The following is a 22,773-nucleotide window of genomic DNA, read 5'->3' as shown; positions in this document are numbered from 1 at the left end:
CAAAAGGTGATCCCTAGGCATAAACTGGGGGCTAGCTGAACAGGAACGGATTCAAGGGAGGCCACTGGTAGGAAATCACATGGCAGGGTGTCTGGTGAAGAGAAACGTTTTCCTTTGCTAGAATGAAACTTTGGAGGGGTCCCTTTTGATTCTATAGATGTAAGGCAAGTAAATACCCAATGTTATGGAAGAAGTATGTAAAAGAACTTTTTACATGCTTGACTTGAAAATGGCTGAGAAGAAATAGGGTGGGTAATGTTAAGCATCTGATAAGGAGCCTCCAGGCGAAAAAAAGGATTGTAACCATTCCCTTTCCGGTTTCAAACAGTTATTTGAATAGGGCAGATAGATTAAGGTGCTGCAGATAAGGACAGCTAGCTGGAGAAGACACCAGGGACTCTAAGGGGAAAATTACTACAAAGATAGTGGGAATTGGGATAGTAACCAACATAATCTCCGAGAGTCTTAAGGGAGAGCTAATTTCATATACAGGCTGGAAACTCTCAGACCCTGACACTGGGCAAACCCTGGAGAAAACAAATACATGTTTAAACTAACAAGCTGTGGAAAGTGTAGAGTGGCAAGAGCTGAGCAAAAACACTGGGTGAAAGATAAAAGCAGTAATTCAAAATGTAGGAAAAGCAGTGGGGCTAATGGCAGACTCCGGGAGGGTTCACGCCAACGAGTACTTCCCAGAACTTCTGCTCCCAGTGTCCTTGTCCCCACGGTGAGCCACAGCCACCTCCTGCCTCTGCAGGAGACCCTCCAGCACTAGCAGTGTTCCAAAACTTGACTCCGTGGCTTAGAAAGATCAGTTCCTCTGTGTGGTCAGTGAACGGATGGATGCCAGTTTGCATTTCCAGGAATGATATTCACGTTCAGAGCAAAAAAAAGGAGACTGTTTGGAACTTTGCATGTCAGCACTAAATGGAGTGTAAGTGGTGAGAGAGGACATCCTTCCCTTTTTCTTGATCTTAAAGGAAATGCTTCCAATAATTCACTATGAAAAATGATATACAGAGTTATTCAGATCTGCTTCTTGAAACAAGTTTGATCCTAAACATGGGCTAAGTGCTTGACCCAGACATCCAGGGCTCAGCAGGATCAACGTAGTCTCTGAGCCTCTTGCTCTGATTCCAACAGTATGATCACATCGCCCTCCATACAGGGCCTTTCACGTTGTAGTTGATGGAGCAGTTGGTGTCCTACCTGAACTCCACGTGTATGTGTATGCACTGTACCTGCAAGAGCCTGTCCTACCCAGAACCTCACCAGCTTGATGGCCTACAGACAACTCTGTCCATGATGGCGTCTTGGCAATGATTAGGTTGAAACCATCTGAGAGGATCTTAGGACACTGCATATTGACCTAAGGAGCATCTTGACATGTGGAGAGTAAACTCCAACCTTTTTTGACAAAACTGTCTTTAAGAAACTGGAGTTTTCCAATTTCCTTAAGCTCTTTTCCTATAATTGCTGTAAGGTGATATTAATATTTCCTATATGGGAATTCACTGTAGTTATGTTTGATTAATAATATATTATTTGATATTCCTCATTTCCAAAAAATGTAGGATAAAAAACTTTATGCACAAATAAACTGATCTCAGTGTTATTTATAATAGTGAAAAATTAGAAATAATCAGTCCCTCAATAAGGACATGGCAAAAATAACCAATGGCGTATAACCTAATGGAATAAGTACAACTATTAAAGTATGCTAGTGAAAACTGCGATCAAATAAAATGGCAAAAAAATTGCATATGACATTATGAGAAGTGAAAAATCAGGTTACAAAATTGTATACATGATTTTTTTAACCCTGCAAAAAAAAAAAAAACACCACTGGTTATGTTTGAACAATTGAATTATGAATTTTCCCTACTTTTTTCTCTACCTTCCAAATGTAATAACATGTTATAAAGAAATCAAAACATTAAACTATAAGGCCTAAAACTCAACAGACTCCGTTGCCAAACTGCCAACTTTATTTTGTCAAGATATTTAACAATATAAAAAACTTCATATTTCTTCATGGTCATATCTTTTTCCAGCTTTCAAAGATTCAATAGTAGAAACAGCCAAATGCCGCTACAACACAGAATAAACTGTCCTAAAAAAACAAACAAAACAGAAAACAAACAAACAAATCCAGAATGTTAGTACTAATGAAGGACTAAAGGCAGCAGGGACGTGAAATTAACATCTCAGATCTTTGCCAATTTTCAATCATGAAGACTCTTTCCCTTCTTTAAGAAACAGGTTTTCCAGAGTAAAATTATAAATTTGCTTGCCTCGGGGTAGCTACAAAATTGCTTGCTAAAAGGGTAGGATGAGTAAAGAATTATATTTTTTGAATGAAGAAATAAAATGCAAACTAATGTACTTTATGTAACGTTTATTCATAAAACAAGTATTCCTGTTTTTCCTGATTTATCAAAGAAATAATATAATTAAAATGCTTTGAGTTTCTTGGAGTAAATGCATTACCCAACCCAAGGATATTATAGTTTCACAAATAACGAAAATACAGCACCTTGTCATAAATTCTGGATAAGGACAAATGATATCTGGTTGTTTGTTCTTAATTGATAAAATTCATTTGTCCATCTTTTTTTTTTTTTTGCGGTACGCGGGCCTCTCACTGTTGTGGCCTCTCCCATTGCGGAGCGCAGGCTCTGGACGCGCAGGCTCAGCAGCCATGGCTCATGGGCCCAGCCGCTCTGTGGCATGTATGATCTTCCCAGACCGGGGCATGAACCTGTGTCCCCTGCATTGGCAGGCGGACTCTCAACCAGTGCACCACCAGGGAAGCCCCCATTTGTCCATCTTTTATCTCAGAATCTCAAAATGTACTCCAGATCCTAGTTAAATTTGTTAAAACACTTTTTAGGTACTTATTACAGGAGTTCCACCTGCCTCAGCAACTCCTAACTCACCAGCCTCACCTCCAGCCTGGCAATGATGGGAGAAAATATGAGTTCAAGTACCCGATTATTAACCAAAAGCAAATTCCGTGGTTAACCCAGTTCCCTGGCTTCTTGGAAGGGATTACTGTAAGCTGTGTTCTCAAACAGTGCTATCTGTGGTGAGGGACCTATTTTTTTGTTTGTTTTAATTGCCAATCCCTTATGAACTGATACTTTCATAAAGTACAATAGAAATTAATAACTAAGAAAATGAAATGAAAAAAGAAACATACAAATATAACCAAAACTTATTAGATTCAATGAACATAAAATTACTTTGTCCAATTCCATGAGCGTTTCTAAACCCTTACACATAATTTATGTACTTATCTTATTGAAGACCTATAACAAACAGTTCATTGACTGGCACTGGTCTGTGGACCCCACTTTGACTGGCACTGTTCTTACAATGCCACCCAGAGTTCTCCATCAGGACTGAGCCCTGGTTATCCACAGCAATTATCAGCTCAATAGTATATGCTTTTCTCTCCCCTCTCTCATTTCCTCATATTCTGTTGGGCCTTCCTGGGATCTTCTCCCAAATAAAGTACTTTAAGTTCTAAAAAATTAAGCCTAAATAAACACTCAACAAACTGAACTAAAGATACAGTAGACTAAGTCAGCAACCTAGACCAGGTTTTCAAAAATTATTTTTAGACAGCGCCCCAACTAATCCTGTATTCTAAAACCTGATCCTGATAATCTTTAAAGCAGCCACAACTACTGAAGTCCGCATGCCTAGAGCCCGTGCTCTGCAACAAGAGAAGCCACCGCAACGAGAGGCCCACGCACTGCAACGAAGAGTAGCCCCCTCTCACCGCAACTAGAGAAAGCCCGCGCACAGCAACGGAGACCCAATGCAGCCAAAAATACAATAAATAAATAAAAATATAAATAAATTTATTTAAAAATATATATATATAGGCCACTACAGAAGCTGGCACATAATAGGAGCTCAGAATTATTTGTTGAATGAATGAACTGTATTATATAAGGACTCAGAAATATGCAGTTTTAACTCCAAAAAGCAGGAAAAACCGCTACCTGAGCTTTATTTACCCTTCCCCTAGAAAGCTGATAAATGAAGATTTACATAGTACTTCCCACTGTTCAGCCTTTGATCCCTAGGGCAGTTGAGCATAAAATAAAACTTTGGTAGGACCATAGAATTTTAGAGCCAAAAGGTACCTTAAGATCATCTACACAAGAAGCGTCCATACCTGGCAGTAAGTATAATCATGTGGAGAAGTTTTTTAAAAATTCAGAGTCACTGATCCAACCCCTGGCTTGTTTGATCAGAATCTATTGAGCAGAGCCTTGGCATCTGTATTTTAAACAAGTTCCTCAAATTATTCTTAGGCAGCCACAGCCAGTCTTTAGCAAAATCTAGTACAGCTTCCTAGTGTTACTGATACAACCACAGAAAAGTTCAATGACTTACCTAAAGTCATTTAATTAGAAAGTTACAGAGCTAGAAATGGAACCTCTCTCCTAATTCACCCAATCTAGTTCTTTCCCACTTTACTGTACTTTAATTCTGACTCTACTAATTCACAACCTGGGAGCATTTGGATAGAAGGTGGGAATATTTCTGGAAGCAAGTATAAAATAACAACATATGATTAAAATACATGACATTCATGTCAATAACATACCAATGTTTAAATGAAACCTCTTTTTAAAAATTCCTCTTTTGTTTAGTTTTGAGAAATAGCTTTAAGATAAAGTAATTAATTTTATTACTGAAAGAAAAATCACCTTTGCTCATGGAATCCCTGCCACCCAAATTTCTTTGCAGCTTAGCAAACGGCTATATGTCTATTAGCACCAAATAAATAATATACAATTTCCACATCCAAACTTGTGAAGAGTTACATCATAAAGTATCCTTGCCTATAAGCAGCACTCTATGTTTCTGCTTTAATAACACAAACGAACAGTAAAATCATCTTATCCAGAAGAAGTCTCAGACAAATGTCTAAAACTAAAGTGTCCTCAGGGACTTCCCTGGCAGTCCACTGCAGGAGGCACGGGTTCAATCCCTGGTTGGGGAACTAAGATCCCACATGCCGTGTAGCACGGCCAAAAAAAATAAATAAATAAAGTGTCCTCACATCTTAACAAATAGTAAGTGATTTGATTTGGAATGCCCACGTGACCTTGAGAAAGGAAAAAAAGGGTTCCAAATAGGCTTACATTCATGAAAACATCATGAGTACAGTTGTCAGCGTCAGCATCCCAGAAACAGCGAGCAGCCATGCTAAAAAGTCAAAGAATAGAGTATTATCAACAATATAACAAGGATCTGAACTATATATCTCTGCCACAAGCAAAAGTTTTCCTTGATACATTCTTATACATCAGTGCTTCCAAACCTTTTCACAGAATGAGATGACATACAGAAAATCATATTTGTACAGCAGAGTATACTGGGTAAACTAGAAGGGACTAGAGTCATAGATGAGGCTGCTTGCAGCTGGAGGTGACCAGCCCAGGGGTCTAGCAGCCTCAGACTCTGATGGCTGCCTGATGGCCTAAGTCACTGGTAGTCTGGGTGGGAAGCTCTGTTATAGATTATTTCAGGTAAGATATCTATGTATGACTTTTAGAGGAAATAATACCTAAGACTTATGGCTAAAATGGGCTCAATTCCTGCACAATAATATGAGAAGGTAGGTCTAGAAAGGACCCAACAAATTATTTAGCCCAACCTGATCATTTTAGAGAGTCACAGAAAACAAAGGGGCAAACTCTGAACTAGAATTCAATCTTCTAACTAATTCTAAATCCAGTATTATCTCTAGAGGATGCTATACGACCTCTAAGTTGTAAAATTAGCCATTCTCCTCTCCCCAGTTCTTGGATAAGAAAAAATGTCAGTAAAAATAAAAGCCTATTTAAAAGTGGAAACAACTTAAATACACAGAAGTATTGGATTGGTAAACAAAATTAAGGTATTTCTTAGCAATGAAATTCTATGCAGCCATTAAAGGTATTTTTTACAAAAAAAAAACTTTAAGAACATGAAAAGATGTTCACAATAAAATGTTAAGTTTAAAAAGTAATTTTAAATTTTTTTAAATTAAATGTATGTATATGATTCATCATTAACATTTATTGAGCACTTACTTTGTGCCCCACTGGTCTAAGAGCTTTACATGTATTAACTCAATCCTATGAGAAAGGCATTATTATTATATCCATTTAATAATCATGGAAACTGAGAGTCAGAGAAATTAAGTAAACTTGTCCAAGGTCATTTATGTAGTAAGTGACAAAGCTTGGCTTTGAATCTAGGTGGTTCAGCCTCAAGTCTGTAGAGAAAGTTATATATACACCATGCTATATTGGTTTAATTTTAAAAGACTTTTTCTTCAGTTTTACATAGAAGATCTCCCCCCAGCCTAATATTTCACACATTTTTAAATCAAAAAAGTTCCACCTATTTCCAAACTGTAACAGTATGAAATAAAATTAATCTACTTAACTGATCAGTCAACAAGTATTTATTTAGCAAGTACCGTTTGTCCAGAAAGAATAAAATCCGCTTTGTCCTCAAACAATTCTCAGCTTAAATAGGTGAAAAAAAATTAATACACACCAAAAGAATAAGATAATGTATTGCTGGTGCTGATTTATAGGCTATTAGGATTAAAAGGGATTATAATGTCTATCTAGATCAAGCCTTCAAGTCCAAGATGCACAATAGTTGAATTAAATCTGTAGAAGTGCTAAAGAATTTTAGAGAATTTAGAGAGGAGAAAAAGCCAAAGAAGATTTCAGGAAGGAAGTAGTGCTTAAGCTGAGCAGAACCAAGTGAAAGCATGAATACAAAAATGTGTTTAGTAAGTATTTGTTGAGTATTATATACGAGCAAAGTGCTAGGTGCAAATGATACAAAGATGCATAAAATACAGTCTTTGCTTTCAAATTGTGGTCTCTTTACACAATTTCCCAATAAAAGGAACCAGAGCTCCTTGGAGAAATGGCCAATTCTAGGGCCACGGCTGTAAATGTACAAGATAAACCTGGGACACTTGGGTCATATCAAAACCCTGGGCTATATCAAAAAGAATTTTAACCACTGCACCACCAAAACCCCTGGTGGTGCAGTGGTTAAGACTCTGCACTCCCAATGCAGGGGGCCTGGGTTCGATCCCTGGTCAGGGAACTAGATCCCACATGCATGCTGCAACTAAGAGTTCGCATGCCACAACTAAGGAGGCCACCTGCCACGAATGAGACCCAGCGAACCAAATAAATACTTTTTAGAAAAGAATGTTATATTTAAAAATATACATACACACATTTATGTATATATATATATTTTTAACACATATGTGTATATATATTTATATTGATAAAGTTATGTCAAAAGACTTAGAGAAATATGATGGAACACTTTGTAGCAGGCCAATGCTCCCACCAAGTCAATTAGAAAAAAAGAATAAAATGAATCAGAGAGCTGCTGAAGCAAATAGGACTAGGGGAGCCAAAATTCCAGAGAAAGGTGAACCACATGAGGTAAGTTGATATTCTGCAGCAAAGTTCTCCCTGGGGCATTTGCCAGCTCTGGGCACAGAGCTAGAGGCTGAGAGCCTGGGCTTCGCCCAGGTACAGGACCAATTACTAAGGGAAAAAGAAACCAGCAGGACTGCTGGCAGTCTTGCAGGGCTGGGTGGGATAAAATTGGAGGCTTGAGGGACCAAGATCCATGTTTAAAAGGAGAGAGTAGAACTGAGCCGGTCACATAGTAGGTTTCCTCTCAAGACATGTGCTGAATTCTGAAACTGCATAAGCAGGAACCTAAAAAGCTATATGTGGTAGGCAAAATAATGGCCCCCCCACCAAATATGTCTATGTCCTAAACCCCAGAACCTGTGAATATATTACATGGCAAAAATGGTTTTACAGATGTGTAACTAAGGATCTTCAGATGGGGAGATTATCCAGGTGGGCTCAATGTAATCACAAGGGTCCTTATAAAAGAAAGAGGGAGGCAGGAAGGTCAGAATCAAGAGATATCTGAAGATGCAATGCTGTTGGCTTTGAAGATGGAGGAAGGGTTTATGAGCTGAGGAATGCAGGTAGCCTCTAGAAGATGTAACAGGCAAGGGAATGGACTCTCCCCCAGAGCCTCCAGAAGGAATACAGTCCTGCCAACACCTTGATTTTAGCTCTACAAAACCCATTCTGAATTTATGATCTCCAGAACTGTAAAATAATATATTTTTGCTTTTTAAGGAAACTATTCATTAAAAAATAAGCCTCTGAAATGAAGAATAGTTTAATCCCAAGGAAAGGACTAAAAGTCAGTACCTGCTGAGGCTGGGGTTCCAATGAACACTCCAGGTTCTTCGTTGAAAGATCTGAAGGGCTATGTTCAAGACAGAAGGGTGAGCTAAAGATAGAGACTTATCAAATCAGCAACCCAACCTCAACTCAGCTCAGTATCTGATTGGATTACGGTAAGTAGCCCATATTCTACCTGAATTACAAAGGAAAGGGTTAAACTTCTCTGGAGGAAAATAATATTATCTGGAAGTTTTACAGGTTTTTTTTTTAACACAATGTCCAGGACTCAAACTAGGCATGCCAAGAGACAGAGCCATATGGAAGATTAACAAGACAAAAAAATAGTCAAAGGAAACAGACTCACATGTGATCCAGTTACTAGGGTAAGCACTGTTATGACCAAAATGCAAAAAAGGAGGAGAGAGGGAGGATGGAGAACATAGATAAAAAATAAAGAATTTCATTATACAATTAGAATATACAAAAAACAATTATTATGAAAAAAGAATTAAATGGGAATTCTAGACCTGAAAAATATAATAACAAATTAGGAATTCAGTTGGTGGGTTTAATAGCAGATTAGACACAATGGAAAAGAGGATTAGTGAACTGAAGGACAGGTCAATAGAAAAATATCCAAACTGAAGCACAGAGAGAAAAAACAAAAATTCAGAAAAGAGCATCATAAATTACAGTAAAAAGATCTAAATACTTGTTATTGGAGTCCATAAAGGATAGCAGAGAGCAAATGAAGCACAGGTAATATTTTAAAAGATAATAGCCACATATATAGCACCCAGATCTTAGTTTCTAATGCCACTCTGCCATACAATGAACCAAGGCTCCTTAGAGAAATGGCTGATTCTAGGGCTGGGGCAGAGAATGGATAAGGTGGGGCATCTTATAGTGCCAGTAAATAAGGTTGTGCTCAAAAAACCCACAATAGTAGGGTATGTGAAGACCCAGTAGTCAGCTGAAAGAGCTCTCAATGGCCAAAGCTGGAAAAATTTGAGCAACAAAATAAATAAAGTAGTACTGGATTATAATCCAAATTATAAAAATCCATAGTCCATACTGAAATAAATAAATGACTGAATAAATAAATAAATGAGAGAGAACAGACAAATCTCTTATGCTGAAAAATTCCAAGTAATTTATGTAGACACTCTGCCCTCGAGGAGGTGGAGCATAACTCCTTGCTCCTTAAGTGTGGGCTGCACATAGTGATTTCTTTGTAAAAAGTACAGTATGGAAAGGGGAAGAAAGGAGTAACTTTATAGTGAAAAACCTGACAAATACTACTCAGGCAGGGATCAAGGTTAACATCAACAGTAATATGTAATGTTGACAGTATGTACCCTGAAATGAATGATATAATGAGAACAGCACTTTACCTCTGTGATCTTCCTCCCGAAAACCTATAATCCCAAACTAATCATGAGCAGACAAATCCCATTTGAGGCATATTCTACAAAATACCTAACCAGTACTTCTCAAAACTGTCAAGGTCATCAAAACCAAGGAATGTCTGAGAAACTGTCATAGCCAAGAGAAGACTAAAGAGACATGTAATGTGGTATCCTAGATAGGATCCTAGAACAGAAAAGGGACATTAGGTGAAAACTAAAGAAATCCCAATAAAGTATGAACTTTAGTTAATAATAATGCATCAATATTGGTTCATTAATTGTGACAAATGTTCCATACTAATAGAAGATGTTAATAATAGAAGAAAATGGATGTGAAGTAGTTAAGAACTCTGTACTATCTCTGCAACTTTTCTGTAAATCTAAATTATTCTAAAAGATTTATTTAAAAAAAAGAAACAAAGATAATGGTTAAGACTTTTCCCAATCTGATACAAAACAGATTCAAGAGCCCACAAATTCAAAATGCCCTGAGAACCCCAAGTAGAATAAGTACAAAGAAAACCATATATCATCATAGTCAAAAGGCAATGAGAAAAACATTTTAAAGTGGCTAGGAAAAAAGACACATCACCTCCAAAGGAACAATAATAAGACTTAGAGCTGATTTCTCAACAGAACCAACTGAAATCAGAGGACAATGTAATCACTTCTTTAAAGTACTGAAAATGGAAAGGCATATATGCTTTCCTTCTATCTCTTTCCCTTAAGGAATGTAAATAAATGTAGTATTGAGCCATCTTCGACCATGCAGATGAGGACACAGCAGAGCAAGACAGGAGGGCCTATATCCTTGACAGCAGGGAAGCACCTCACCAGGCTGGGACTCCTATCTGGTGTGTTTTGAGAAGAGAAATAAAGCGTCTGTGTTTTTTCAAAAACAAAACAAAACAAGGAATGAAGGAAGGGAAGGAAGGAAAGGGAAGGGAGGGGAGGAGAGGGGAAGAAGAAGCTACCAATGGCCAAAGATGGGACAATTTGAGCTTCAGTGAAGATACTAACTGCAATTGATTTAAACACATCACATATATTTAAAACCATGGGTTCATGGATAGAAAAAAAACTCATTGGTAACCTTGGGAGGATGCTAGGGAACCAATTCATTACTCTGAAAATAGGTAAATTTATCCCTCCTTTCCTATACAAACTGTATCTCATTGTAATGAAACAAATGAAAAAAAAAAAAGTCATTCTTTTTCTTTTTTTTTGCGGTACGCGGGCCTCTCACTGCTGTGGCCTCTCCCGTTGCGGAGCACACGCTCCGGACGCGCAGGCTCAGCGGCCATGGCTCACGGGCCCAGCCACTCCACGGCATGTGGGATCTTCCTGGACCAGGGCACGAACCCGCGTCCCCTGCATCGTCAAGCGGACTCTCAACCACTGTGCCACCACGAAAGCGCAAAAAAGTCATTCTTAATAGAAGAATTCCAGCTTATAAATAAAGAACAATGATAGAAGATCACTATCTTGTAACCTGTGATGAATAATGGATCTAGGACAGATGCTAAAATCATTAATGGTAAAGCTGATAGGGAACTTTATAATAGATGGATCTATCCAACAACATCTGAACTCCATGATCAATCTTAACAATAAATATAGGAACAGCCAGACATTTTTGTGCCTCCTGATAAGATGCAATAGAATGTATACTAAACACCTATGTACTATTCTTGCCCAAAACTCAATCTATCACTGATTAAGACTAGATCTGGGCTTCCCTGGTGGCGCAGTGGTTGAGAGTCTGCCTGCCGATGCAGGGAACACGGGTTCGTGCCCCGGTCTGGGAAGATTCCACATGCCGCGGAGCGGCTAGGCCCGTGAGCCATGGCCGCTGAGCCTGCGCGTCTGGAGCCTGTGCTCCGCAACGGGAGAGGCCACAACAGTGAGAGGTCCGCGTACCACATTAAAAAAAAAAAAAAAAAAGGCTAGATCTAACTACTTATTTACAAGAAATACAGGAACTAGAAGACGTACTAAACAGTACCATGGGGATACAATCCTCAAATACCAGAATGTAGGAAACTCTACAAGACAAACAACCTAATTTCCTCAACAAATAAATGGCAAGGTTAAAAAAAAGGGGGGTGAGGGAGAAGAAGTAAAATGACAGACTAAAAGAAACTTAAGAGACATATTAACCAAATGCAATGCATGGACTTTGTCTGTATCCTGACCTGAACAAACTGTAAAAAAAAATACACATACACACGCACAAAAACACACATATACATACATGCACATGTATATATGAGACAACTGGGAATAATTAAAAGCTAACTGAATGTTTTATAATATTAAGGATTTTCAATATTTACATGTGATATTTTATTATGTTGAAAAGGGCCCTTATATTTTAGAGATATATACTGTTGTATTTACAGATTAAATGATATGATGACTAGAACTTGCTTCAAGATAAACTGGTGGGGTCAGGGAGATTAGATGGAGGTATAAATTGAAACAACATGGGTGTGTGTTAATAACCTTAAAGATAAGTAATAGACATATGGGAGTTCCTTAGTCCATGTACTTTTTCATATGCCTAAAATTTTAGATGATAAAAGTTTCAAAAGGAAGTGGGGAAGGCCTTATATGCCATGCTTTAGAGTTTAACCTGATCACATTGAACAAAGTCAGTCAGGACAAGTTTGAGGAGTTTATACTATACACGATTTGAAATAAACTCTATAGAGTTTATGAAAAGGAGTGAGGGTGTACTTCTGGGAGACTGGTCTGCTGTGTAAATTGCAGAGGAGAGAGATCAGAGTCTGGAAGTGCTGATAAGGGGCTGCTAAGCAACCCTGGCATCCAGGTTACAGTGCGTGCAATGAGAGAGAGTAATGGCTACATAAGATAAAAGAGAGTTCCACACTTTGAAGCCTGAGTCAATGGAATCTTGGTAATAAGGCAGGAGACAGAGAAATGAAAATGAGAGGCTTATTTGAGGAGAGGAAGGGGAAAGAAATATGCAACTCTATTTGAACATATTGACTCTGAGATGACAGAATAGTAAAGTATTTCTTAGTTTCTCTGTGGTGAAGAACTCTACTGAAGCCTTTTGACCGAATGGTAGAGGGCACCATGGTGAAGAGTACTGTGCGAGGAGTCAGAAGCCTGGGCTGTATTAGTGAGCCTGACGCCAGCCAGATCTAGAATTTTGGCCAAATCATGCTGAACCTCATAAGTGTCATCATAAAATAAGGGGACTGGACACCAGAAAGAATCTGCATTCTCTTCCCAAGCTAACATTCTATAGTGAAAATTCTCAGTGATAGTATCTACAAGGTATTTTTTTAATTCATCCAGCAAATATTTTCATACTTTCTTATAAAATACTGGACTAGGCACTGTTTACAAAGGGAAACAGGAGATTAACACTTGGGCACAGGAAAAGACAGGAAATACAGATTTTGAACTTGCCAATACAGGAATGATGGTTTGAGGTAATGAGAATGAATGAGCTCATTGAAAAAGCACACAGAAGAGCAGAAGAATAAGAACTGAGCCTTGAAGAAAGCTCACAGCTGGGGATGTAGGGGAGAAAGAGGAACCAGTTTAGGAGAGAATAATCAGTTAGAAAAACAGAAGAGAAACAAGTTACACAAGTGACATCAGGGCCAAAAAAACCAGAGTGAATTTTAAAAAACAGAAGCCCAGGCCAATAACAATAGCTATGAAAATTGTCACTCAGACAACTTTAAAAATATTAATTTAGGAGAATGGTAGGACCAAAAACCAGGCAACAAGGAATATGGGAGGAAACATATATACATAATCCTACACTCTCTTTGGGAGCATATATACATAAACCCTGAAAGACGTACTAGCCTACAGATACTATGAGAAGTGAATTACCCCATGGAGTCCACCCAGACTGTCAACCTCGCTGCTCAGTACCAGGATCTCTTCAGTTCACAGCTGCATTTTATTATACCGTCCATTCCTCTCACTCTTGCAAAGACACTATCTTACTGGATTGTTGAGAAGATGAACACCCAATAAGAAATATATAAAAATAAAAACAAGAAGGAAAAACCAACTACTCACAATACACCTTCCCCTCTTTGTTCTCCAATCACTACTTGCACCACCATTTTATATCGGTCAAATCCCATTTCTGGAAAGAAAAAATAAGAAAGTTATCTATAAGCAAATATATGGTAAAATTACTTAATGAAGGCAAATTTGCCTAGAAATGAACATAAGCATTCAGTCTACAAGCACTTACTGAGTATGATTATAAGCTTAGGAGTCAGACTTAAGGACAAATTCTAACCATAAGCTTAGTAAGTGTGTAACTTTAGACGAGTTATTTAACGTTTTAGTTTAAATCTCCCTCAACTGTTAAATGGGAATATCACTACCTTCCTCCTGGGCGTGTTGTGAGGAAGTGGGTAGAGACAAGCTGCCTCCTGTCTCTACCCATTTCTCTTCCATAGTAGACTCTCAGTAGGTCTTAGCTTCCTTCCTTTCTCCCCTACTCTAAGTCAGGAAATGAGCTAGGCCCTCAAGATACAGAGATAAATAAGATGCTCTTCTTGCCTTAAAGAACTCATAGTAGTTGGGAAGGCAAACATGGAAAATAAAATGAAAATGCAATGTAGTAATAATTCAAAGAGAGGCATGTATAAGGTACATTAGGAGCACAGAGCTGGATGGCTCCTCCCTTTGACTGGGCAACAGGGAAGGGATGACCAGAAAAGACTTCTTGGAGGATACGATAAGTGAGCTGAGTCCTGAAAGACGAGTGAGAATTTACCAGATGGACAATGTTTCTCCATTCTATGGAGGGGGATAGCATATGCAAAGACATAGAGCATGGGATCTTTAGAAAACTGCAAGCTGTTCAGTAAGATAGAAAATAAACCATAAGATTCTGGAGAACACTGGTATGGCCTAGGACAACTCAGCTGCTTCCCCCAAAACTATACTGCTGAAACAGCAAAATCGTGAAAATTCTCCCCAACAACAAACCTGGGGGACAGAAAACTGAATGGGCATCTTTATCTTCCCTCCTTTCTGACCAAGGAATAGGGGAAACAGTGAAGAAGAAAAAAGTGAAACAGGCAAAGTTGAGACAGAGCCAACCCCTTTTTTTAAAAAAATAATCTTTCTCTTAATTTAGTCTTATTTCGTTTTTTTATATATATAAATATATTTATTTTATTTATTTATTTTTGGCTGTGTTGGGTCTTCATTGCTGTGCATGGCATTTCTCTAGTTGTGGTGAGTGGGGGCTACTCTTTGTTGTGGTGTGCGGGTTTCTCATTGCGGTGGCTTCTCTTGTTGCAGAGCACGGGCTCTACGCGCATGGGCTTCGGTAGTTGTGGCACACGGGCTCAGTAGTTGTGGCTCGCGGGCTCTAGAGCGCAGGATCAGTAGTTGTGGCGCACAGGCTTAGTTGCTCTGTGGCATGTGGGAACTTCCCAGACCAGGGCTCGAACCCGTGTCCCCTGCATTGGCAGGCAGATTCCTAACCACTGTACCACCAGGGAGGTCCCAGAGCCAACTCTTTTTGATGAAAGTAAAAGCTCCAGGATTATACAGTAAATTAGGCAAACAATCTGAACACTTATAGGAACCCTTCCATTGTGGGACATGAACCCTAATGCAGTATACTTAAAATCTCAGAAGGAGACAGAGCCCAAGTTATTTTTAAAAAACAATGCGCACAGCTCAGCTGAGCTTCCTCCTTTCTCTACCCATTCCTCTTCCTCCTTTTCTCATACCCATGCTTTAGAAATGTGGCTAGAATATTAAATGCTCATCACTTAAAACACAGTTCTGAGGGAAAAATAAAATAGTCTTAGACACCATAAAACTCCTAGAAGACAGCATAGGCAAAACATTCTCCGACAAAAATCATACCAATGCTTTCTTAGGTCAGTCTCCCAAGGCAATAGAAATAAAAACAAAAATAAACAAATGGGAGCTAATCAAACTTACATGCTTTTGCATAGCAAAGGAAACCATAAAAAAAACAAAAAGAAACATACGGAATGGGAGAAAATATTTGCAAATGATGTGACAGACTAGGGCTTAATCTCCAAAATATACAAACAGCTCATACAGCTCAACAACAAAAAAACAAATAACCCAATTGAAAAATGGGCAGAACACGTTAATACAGACAGACATACAGATGGCCAGTAGGCACATGAAAAGATGTTCAACGTCACTAATTATTAGAGAAATGTAAGTCAAAGCTACAATGGGGTACCACCTCACACCCGTCAGAATGGCCATCATTAAAAAGTCTACAAATAACAAATGCTGGAGAGGGTGTGGAGAAAGGAGAACCCTCCTGCTCTGTTGGTGGGAATGTAAGTTGGTGCAGCCACTATGGAAAACAGTATGGAGGGTCCTCAGAAAACTAAAAATAGAATTACCATATGATCCAGCAACCCCACTCCTGGGAATATATCTGGACAAAACTATAATTCAAAAGGATACATGCACCCCATGTTCATAGCAGCACTGTTCACAATAGCCAAAACATGGAAACAACCTAAATGTCCATCAACAGATGAATGTATAAAGAAGATGTGGTACATATATACAATGGAATACTACTCAGCCATAAAAAAGAATGAAATAATGCCATTTACAGCAATATGGATGCAACTAGAATTTATCATACTAAGTGAAGTAAGTCAGAAAGAGAAAGGGAAATACCATATAATATCACTTATATGTGGAATCTAAAATATGGCACAAATGAACCTATCTACAAAACAGAAAGAGACTCATAGACATAGAGGACAGACTTGTGGTTGCCAAGGGGGAGGGAGGGAGGGAGAGGGATGGACTGGGAATTTGGGGCTGGTAGATGCAAACTATTATATATAGAATGCGTAAACAACAAGGTCCTACTGTATAGCACAGGGAACTATATTCAATATCCTGTGATAAACCATAATGGAAAATAATATTAAAAAAAGTATGCCTCTATGTGTATAACTGAGTCACTTTGCTGTACTGCAGAGATTGCCACAACATTGTAAATCAATTACACTTCAATAAAAAAAATTAATAAAATAAAATAGTCTTAGATACACTGGGAGGAGAGTGAAAAAAAAATTCACCCACACCACATCAGAACAAAATTAAAAGAAGCTGAATGGCAATATGCAAAGGTACAACAGCAAAAACAAACCAAAGAATAACAAGAAAAGAAACGTACTGCTTAAAAGACCAAAAAACTCAACCTAGGAGATAATATAAATCAAGGAACAAAGAGAAATTCCTCACAACTGATTCATAATATAGAAAAACATAAGCCCACAAATTCAGTAAAATAAGAACTCAATCAGATTACAAAACAACAGAAAGATGAAAGGGGAGATTATAGGCCTAGGAAACAAACTGAATACTCATATGATATTAATGCAGAGCTAATCAATTAAAAATGGCAAGAGAGGGGCTTCCCTGGTGGCGCAGTGGTTAAGAATCTGCCTGCCAAAGCAGGGGACATGGGTTCGAGACCTAGTCCCGGAAGTTCCCACATGCCACGGAGCAACTAAGCCCGTGCGCCACAATTACTGAGCCTGTGCTCTAGACCTCGCGAGCCACAACTACTGAAGCCTGCACGCCTAGAGCCCGTGCTCCGCAACAAGAGAAGCCACCACAATGAGAGGCCCACGCACCACAACGAAGAGTAGCCCCCTCTCACTGCAACTAGAGAAAAACCCACGCACAGCAACGAAGACCCAATGCAGCCAAAAAATAAATAAATAATTTTTTTAAAAAATGGCAAGAGACAAGACAGACACAAATGAAAACAAATACTGACAAGGTGATCACAAGTATATGTCAAAGAAAAAGGAAGAGATTACAGCAAAGATAATAGATGTGGAAGACAGAGATGATTCAACGCATCAATATTTGGTGTCCTAAGGTAGATAATCTAACAAATGGAACCGGAAATGTACTCAGAGATACAAGAAAATTTCCTTGATATGGAAAAAATAAAATCTGCAGATTAACAGACATAAAATGCTCAATACCAAGCCATACCCTAGAAAAACTACTGAGCATCAAGGTTAGGGACAGGATTCTTTCTGCAGAGAACGTCAGACTGGCCTCAGATTTCTCCACAGTAACATTCAAGGCAAGAAGACAGTGAAGCAACATCCACAAAATTCTCAAAAAATAATTAACTCAAAATATTATATTCATCCAAAATATATTCTCGTTTAAAGGCATTCTCAAACATGAAAGAATCCAGGGAATACAGCATTTCTGAGCCCTCCCTGAAAAAATTTACAATAAAATCTCATCAGGTAAGAATTGAACCAGAAAAAAGAACTCAGCAATGGAAATAGCATGGTGAAAGGACTAAATAGTGGGCAATCATTCCATTTAAATATAGAATGAATGCTGTAACACTATGGGAAACAGTCTATAGTATACCATTGTTTTTAAAGTATTTATCTGTATATATACATAGAAAAGAGGACTGGTATGATGGTCACGTAATATTAATGATTCTTCTTGGGTGGGGGCATTAGGAGTGATTTTTCTAATTTTAATTATTTTTCTACACTTTATTTTTTTATAACAAGCATGTATTTTTTTACAATAATTTAATAGTGAATTTCATTAAAAATCTGAAAACAAAAATGCTAATATACTAAAGTTAATTTGGATGATGGAAAGAGAATTGCTATTTTATTCTTAGTATTTTTCTATATTTTTTATTTCTAAAAATTAAAACATATTAATAAAAATACATCAAAGTATTAAATAGTAACTACCATGGACAACAGACTTTTATATCATTTAAAAAAACACTTTATGGGCTTCCCTGGTGGCGCAGTGGTTGAGAGTCTGCCTGCCGATGCAGGGGACACAGGGACACGGGTTCGTGCCCAGGTGCGGGAAGATCCCACATGCCGCGGAGCAGCTAGGCCCGTGAGCCACGGCCACTGAGCCTGCGCATCCGGAGCCTGTGCTCCACAACGGGAGAGGCCACAACAGGGAGAGGCCCGCGTACCGCAAAAAAAACAAAAAAAAACAAAAAAAAACAGAAAAACACTTTATGTGTATTGTCCAGGTTTATTACAATGAAAATGTATTATGATTACAAAGACATTTCTTCCCTCCAAAAAAAATCTTTAGAAAAGAGTAAATAGGGAGTTCCCTGGTGGCCTAGTGGTTAGGATTCCGGGCTTTCACTGACGTGGCCCAGGTTCAATTCCTGGTTGGGGAACTGAGATCCCGCAAGCCGCGTGGTGCAGCCAAAAAAATTAAATTAAATTAAATTTTTAAAGGGTAGATAGAAAGGACTTTTCAGATTGTATAACACTATTAACAAAAGAGACTGAGAGAGGTAGAAAGACAAAGAACAGGGAGGAATAGCACAAGATCTGCTCTGCAGATGTAGAGTGAAGCAGGAGTGGAGTGCTGAGTAGGGCAAGTAGTTAAGGATTTGGCAGGAGAGATGCCCTGAGGTCAGACTGTGAGGGTACTGATGGGAGGCTGAGGACTTGTTATCTTGGTAGAAAAAACAACCAAAAATTATGGGGGAAAGGAGCCCCTGTATCTTCTGGTCTTTCTGCATACTGGGAATTCTTGGATAGTAGTTCGGTACAACTAGGTATTTCACACCTTTGCTCTTTCCCACCATCTACAAAAACCTACATGAGTAAAAGTTACCAAATAATTGAGATGACTAGACAGTGAAGAAAAATGTGTGTTTAATAGAATCCACAGTTATGTTCCTTATTTAAAAATAAAGAAGGAGGGGGCTTCCCTGGTGGCACAGTGGTTGAGAGTCCGCCTGCCGATGCAGGGGACGCGGGTTCGTGCCCCGGTCTGGGAAGATCCCACATGCACATGAGCCATGGCCACTGAGCCTGCGCGTCCGGAGCCTGTGCTCCGCAACGGGAGAGGCCACAGCAGTGAGAGGCCCTCGTACCGCAAAAAAATAAATAAATAAATAAATAAAATAAAGAAGGAGGCAAATGAGTAAAATTGGATGTTTGAAGGGAACGAGTCATTTCCAATTACCACCATTACCTTTTAATTTATCTTTAATATTTTCTGATAAACGTTTTGTGAGCTGAGGCATTTCTTCTGGAGAGTATTCAGCATTTGCCAGTTCCTCCTTGAGCACAGCATGGATACAGTCTCTAACCACAGAGGGTCTGAACCTAAAAGAAACAGTTTGAAACATCCAGTTGGTAATTCCAAAACCCTAATTTACCTTCGCAGCTTAACTTCCCCCAGTTTTTTGTCATGACAACCATTTATTCCTTCTTTTTCATATTTTTATTATAAAAGTAATAAAAACAAATTAAGAAAACAAGTCATAGTGCAAACCTGTATCTCCAGCCTCTCCCTTGAACTTCAGACCACATATTCCCACCCATATTCCATCCAGATGTCTAGTAGGCAACTTAAATTTAATACATCCAACACTGAGCTTCTGATCATCTCCTCTCCCCAAAACAAGGTCCTCATCTCAGTCAATGGTAACTCCATTCTTCCAACTGCTCAAGCCAAAAACCCTGGTGTCAGTTTTGTTGCCTTTCTCTCTCACAGCCCTCATCCCATTCATGAGCAAATCTTATCAGTTCTACCTTCAAAATAATCTAAAATTCAATCACACTCACCACCCCACTACCACCACCTTGCTCCAAGCTACCACTACTTCTTTCCTGGATTACAATGGCCTCCTAACAAGTCTCTCTGTCTCTGCCTTTGTCACAAAATCCTGTTCTCAACATAGCAACTAGACTGGTGCTATTAAATACATGTCAGATCATGACACTCCTCCGTTCAAAATACCCCAAATATTTCCCACCTCACTCAGAGTAAAAGCAACATTCTGTTATTGCAAGGTTGCATATGATCTACCCTACCAAACTCGTTGACTTTGTTTTCTACTACTTTGCCCCTAGTTCTCTCCACTCAGGCCACACTGGCCTTCCCTATGTTGTTTGACCACACCAGGCATGGAAACCTCAGTGCTTCTGCAGTTGCTGTTAACCTCTGCCTGAAATTCAATTCCTCTCCTTATATGCATAGCTCCTTCCTTTCTTTCAAGTCTTTATTCAAAAGTCACTTTCCCTAGCCACCCTCTCTAAAACTTCAAACCACCCTCCTACCACTTTATATCTCCCTTCCCGGTACTTATTACTATCTGATACACTATATGGTTCACTTAGGCATTTATCTTGTTTGTTGTCCTTCTACCCAGCTAGAACACAAGCTCCAAAGAGCAGAGATTTTTATCTGTTTTGTTCACTGTTATATCCCCATTCCTAGAACACTATCCAGCACATAGTAGACAATATTTTTTGAAGAAATTAATTACTGAATAAATGAAGACAGAGAAAAAATTCTCCCCTCATTTCACCACCCTAACAATACTATTAGCATTTTAGTTGTATTTATTACATATTACAACACTAGGTTCCTTTATCTGGGCTATATATATATATATATATATATATTTAATATTTATTTATTTATTTATTTAATTTGGCTGTGCGGGGTCTTAGTTGTGGCACATGGGATCTTTGTTGCTGCATACGGGATCTTTAGTTGTGGCATGCGGGATCTAGTTCCCTGACCAGGGATGGAACCCGGGCGCCCTGAATTTGGAGCGCAGAGTCTTAACCGCTGGATCACCAGGGAAGCCCCTGGGCTGTATATTCTATCAGTTGATTTGTCTATCATGTGCCAAGTTACCAGAATGTTTTAAGTTTTGAGTTTATAATGTGGTTTGGTAGTACTAGCGGCCCCTTATTTCTTTTTAACTGTATTCTCTTTAGTCTCTTGCTTGCTTATTCTCACAGGTGAACTTTAGAATCATGGACAAATTTCTAGGATTTGATCTGTTCAAAATGTGGTCTTCCTATTAACAAACATACTATATCTGGCTCTTCCCTTAAGCCTTTTCCACTCTCAGTAAAATGCTAAAAGTTTTCTTCAAACGAGTCACAAATAATCTCATAGAGCTATTCCTACATAACATATATTTGTTGTTAATCTTGTTCTGTTTTACAACAGAAATACAGGTATGGCATTCTATGTATTTAGAATCTTTTACCAAGATAACTGAACATATTTTTTTAATGTCCCTTCTACCCACCATAAAACTGCTACATGAAATTTTTTATCACATTATAACTAAAGTTCCTGGGTTCTAGTATTTGCCAAGCATTTGATTCAGGAATCTAGTTTCAAAAAACAGAGGAAGGGAAAAAAAAAAAAAACAGAGGAAGGGCTTAGGAAAGTCATTCTTTTAATTATTTTTTTTAATCTTGTGAAAATGAAGTTAGTGATGGATCCTACAGCCCTAACTGACTGTCCTCTGCAGGAGACGTTGTGCCTTAATTCTGGGCAGGTATTAGGGTGGCAGGCCAAAAGCCTCCAGATACTACTTGGGTAAGACTGTACACATACAGGTCTCGCGCCCTGAAGAAGAGTAAGCGCTTTCTGGCACACGTATGCACACAGTAACCCTCGAAACAGGGCTGAATGGCATTCGATGCAAGCCGCTTGTTTTCTGCCATGCAACTATCTCAATTCCTCTGTGCCCACACTCTGGATCTCCTAGAGTCAACCATCCATACTGTGCTTGTCTAAGGGACTACCTCCCGGCGCGTTAACCCTGCAACCGCAGGTCTGGTCCTCTGCTGCCCCCTGCAGCTGGGAGCCCAAGGAGAACAGCGCCCCACCCTCTCCCGCCCAGTCCCTCCTTCCCCGGTCCTGTCCCTTCCTCCATCGCCTGTTCCCCCGCAAAACCCGGCCTCCTCTCCGGCCCGCCCCTCTGTCTCTAGCCCCGCCCCTCTCTCCCGCCCCGCCCGTCACCCGCGGGTTCCTTCGGGACGCCCCGGCTATCAAGCAAGCTCTGCCTGCAGGAAGAATCAATCACGCAGGTCGGCCACGCCGCAATGCGTCTGCTACCCGCCTTTGCTGGAAAATGGGCCGCAGAATATAGGTATTCTCGGACTCTCCAGCGTTCTTCTCAGTCTCAGGTAACCCTTCGACCGCAGAGAAGGACGTGCGCTTTGAGAAGGGTGCGGCGACCGACATGGCCTAAGCTCCTTGGCCCCGTATTTCTCCCG

At 39.2% G+C, this 22,773-nt stretch overlaps 1 protein-coding gene across 2 annotated transcripts; it reads right to left on the bottom strand.

The window, feature by feature from the left end:
- Positions 1-1,966: 1,966 nt before the first annotated feature.
- DYNLT2B (dynein light chain Tctex-type 2B) lies at positions 1,967-22,755 on the bottom strand. Of its 2 annotated transcripts, XM_033403798.2 has the most exons (6): positions 22,617-22,755; positions 19,715-19,848; positions 13,742-13,811; positions 8,289-8,346; positions 5,166-5,229; positions 1,967-2,113 (listed from the first exon to the last, which is right to left on the bottom strand). In XM_033403798.2, exons 1-5 carry the CDS (start codon positions 22,739-22,741, stop codon positions 5,200-5,202), a joined length of 417 nt encoding a protein of 138 aa, XP_033259689.1. In that variant the 5' UTR covers positions 22,742-22,755; the 3' UTR covers positions 1,967-2,113; positions 5,166-5,199. The 2 variants fall into 2 exon arrangements, with proteins under 2 accessions (XP_033259689.1, XP_012391828.1); XM_012536374.3 differs by lacking the exon at positions 8,289-8,346.
- Positions 22,756-22,773: the final 18 nt, after the last annotated feature.

The sequence above is a fragment of the Orcinus orca genome, chromosome 5 (genome assembly GCF_937001465.1).
Source record: "Orcinus orca chromosome 5, mOrcOrc1.1, whole genome shotgun sequence".
In the NCBI taxonomy this organism is placed as follows: domain Eukaryota; kingdom Metazoa; phylum Chordata; class Mammalia; order Artiodactyla; family Delphinidae; genus Orcinus; species Orcinus orca.
Note: the sequence above shows the minus strand (reverse complement) of the source record. Positions and strands in the feature narration are given on the sequence as shown.

Excerpts from the sequence above, each read along its gene's own strand:
- DYNLT2B (XM_012536374.3), bottom strand. The coding sequence starts at position 22,741 with ATGTCGGTCGCCGCACCCTTCTCAAAGCGCACGTCCTTCTCTGCGGTC. Across the intron at positions 13,812-19,714 it reads TATTAAAGATAAATTAAAAG|AAATGGGATTTGACCGATAT; the intron begins GTAATGGTGGTA and ends TTTTCTTTCCAG. Across the intron at positions 2,114-5,165 it reads CTCATGATGTTTTCATGAAT|GACAGTTTATTCTGTGTTGT; the intron begins GTAAGCCTATTT and ends TTGTTTTTTTAG.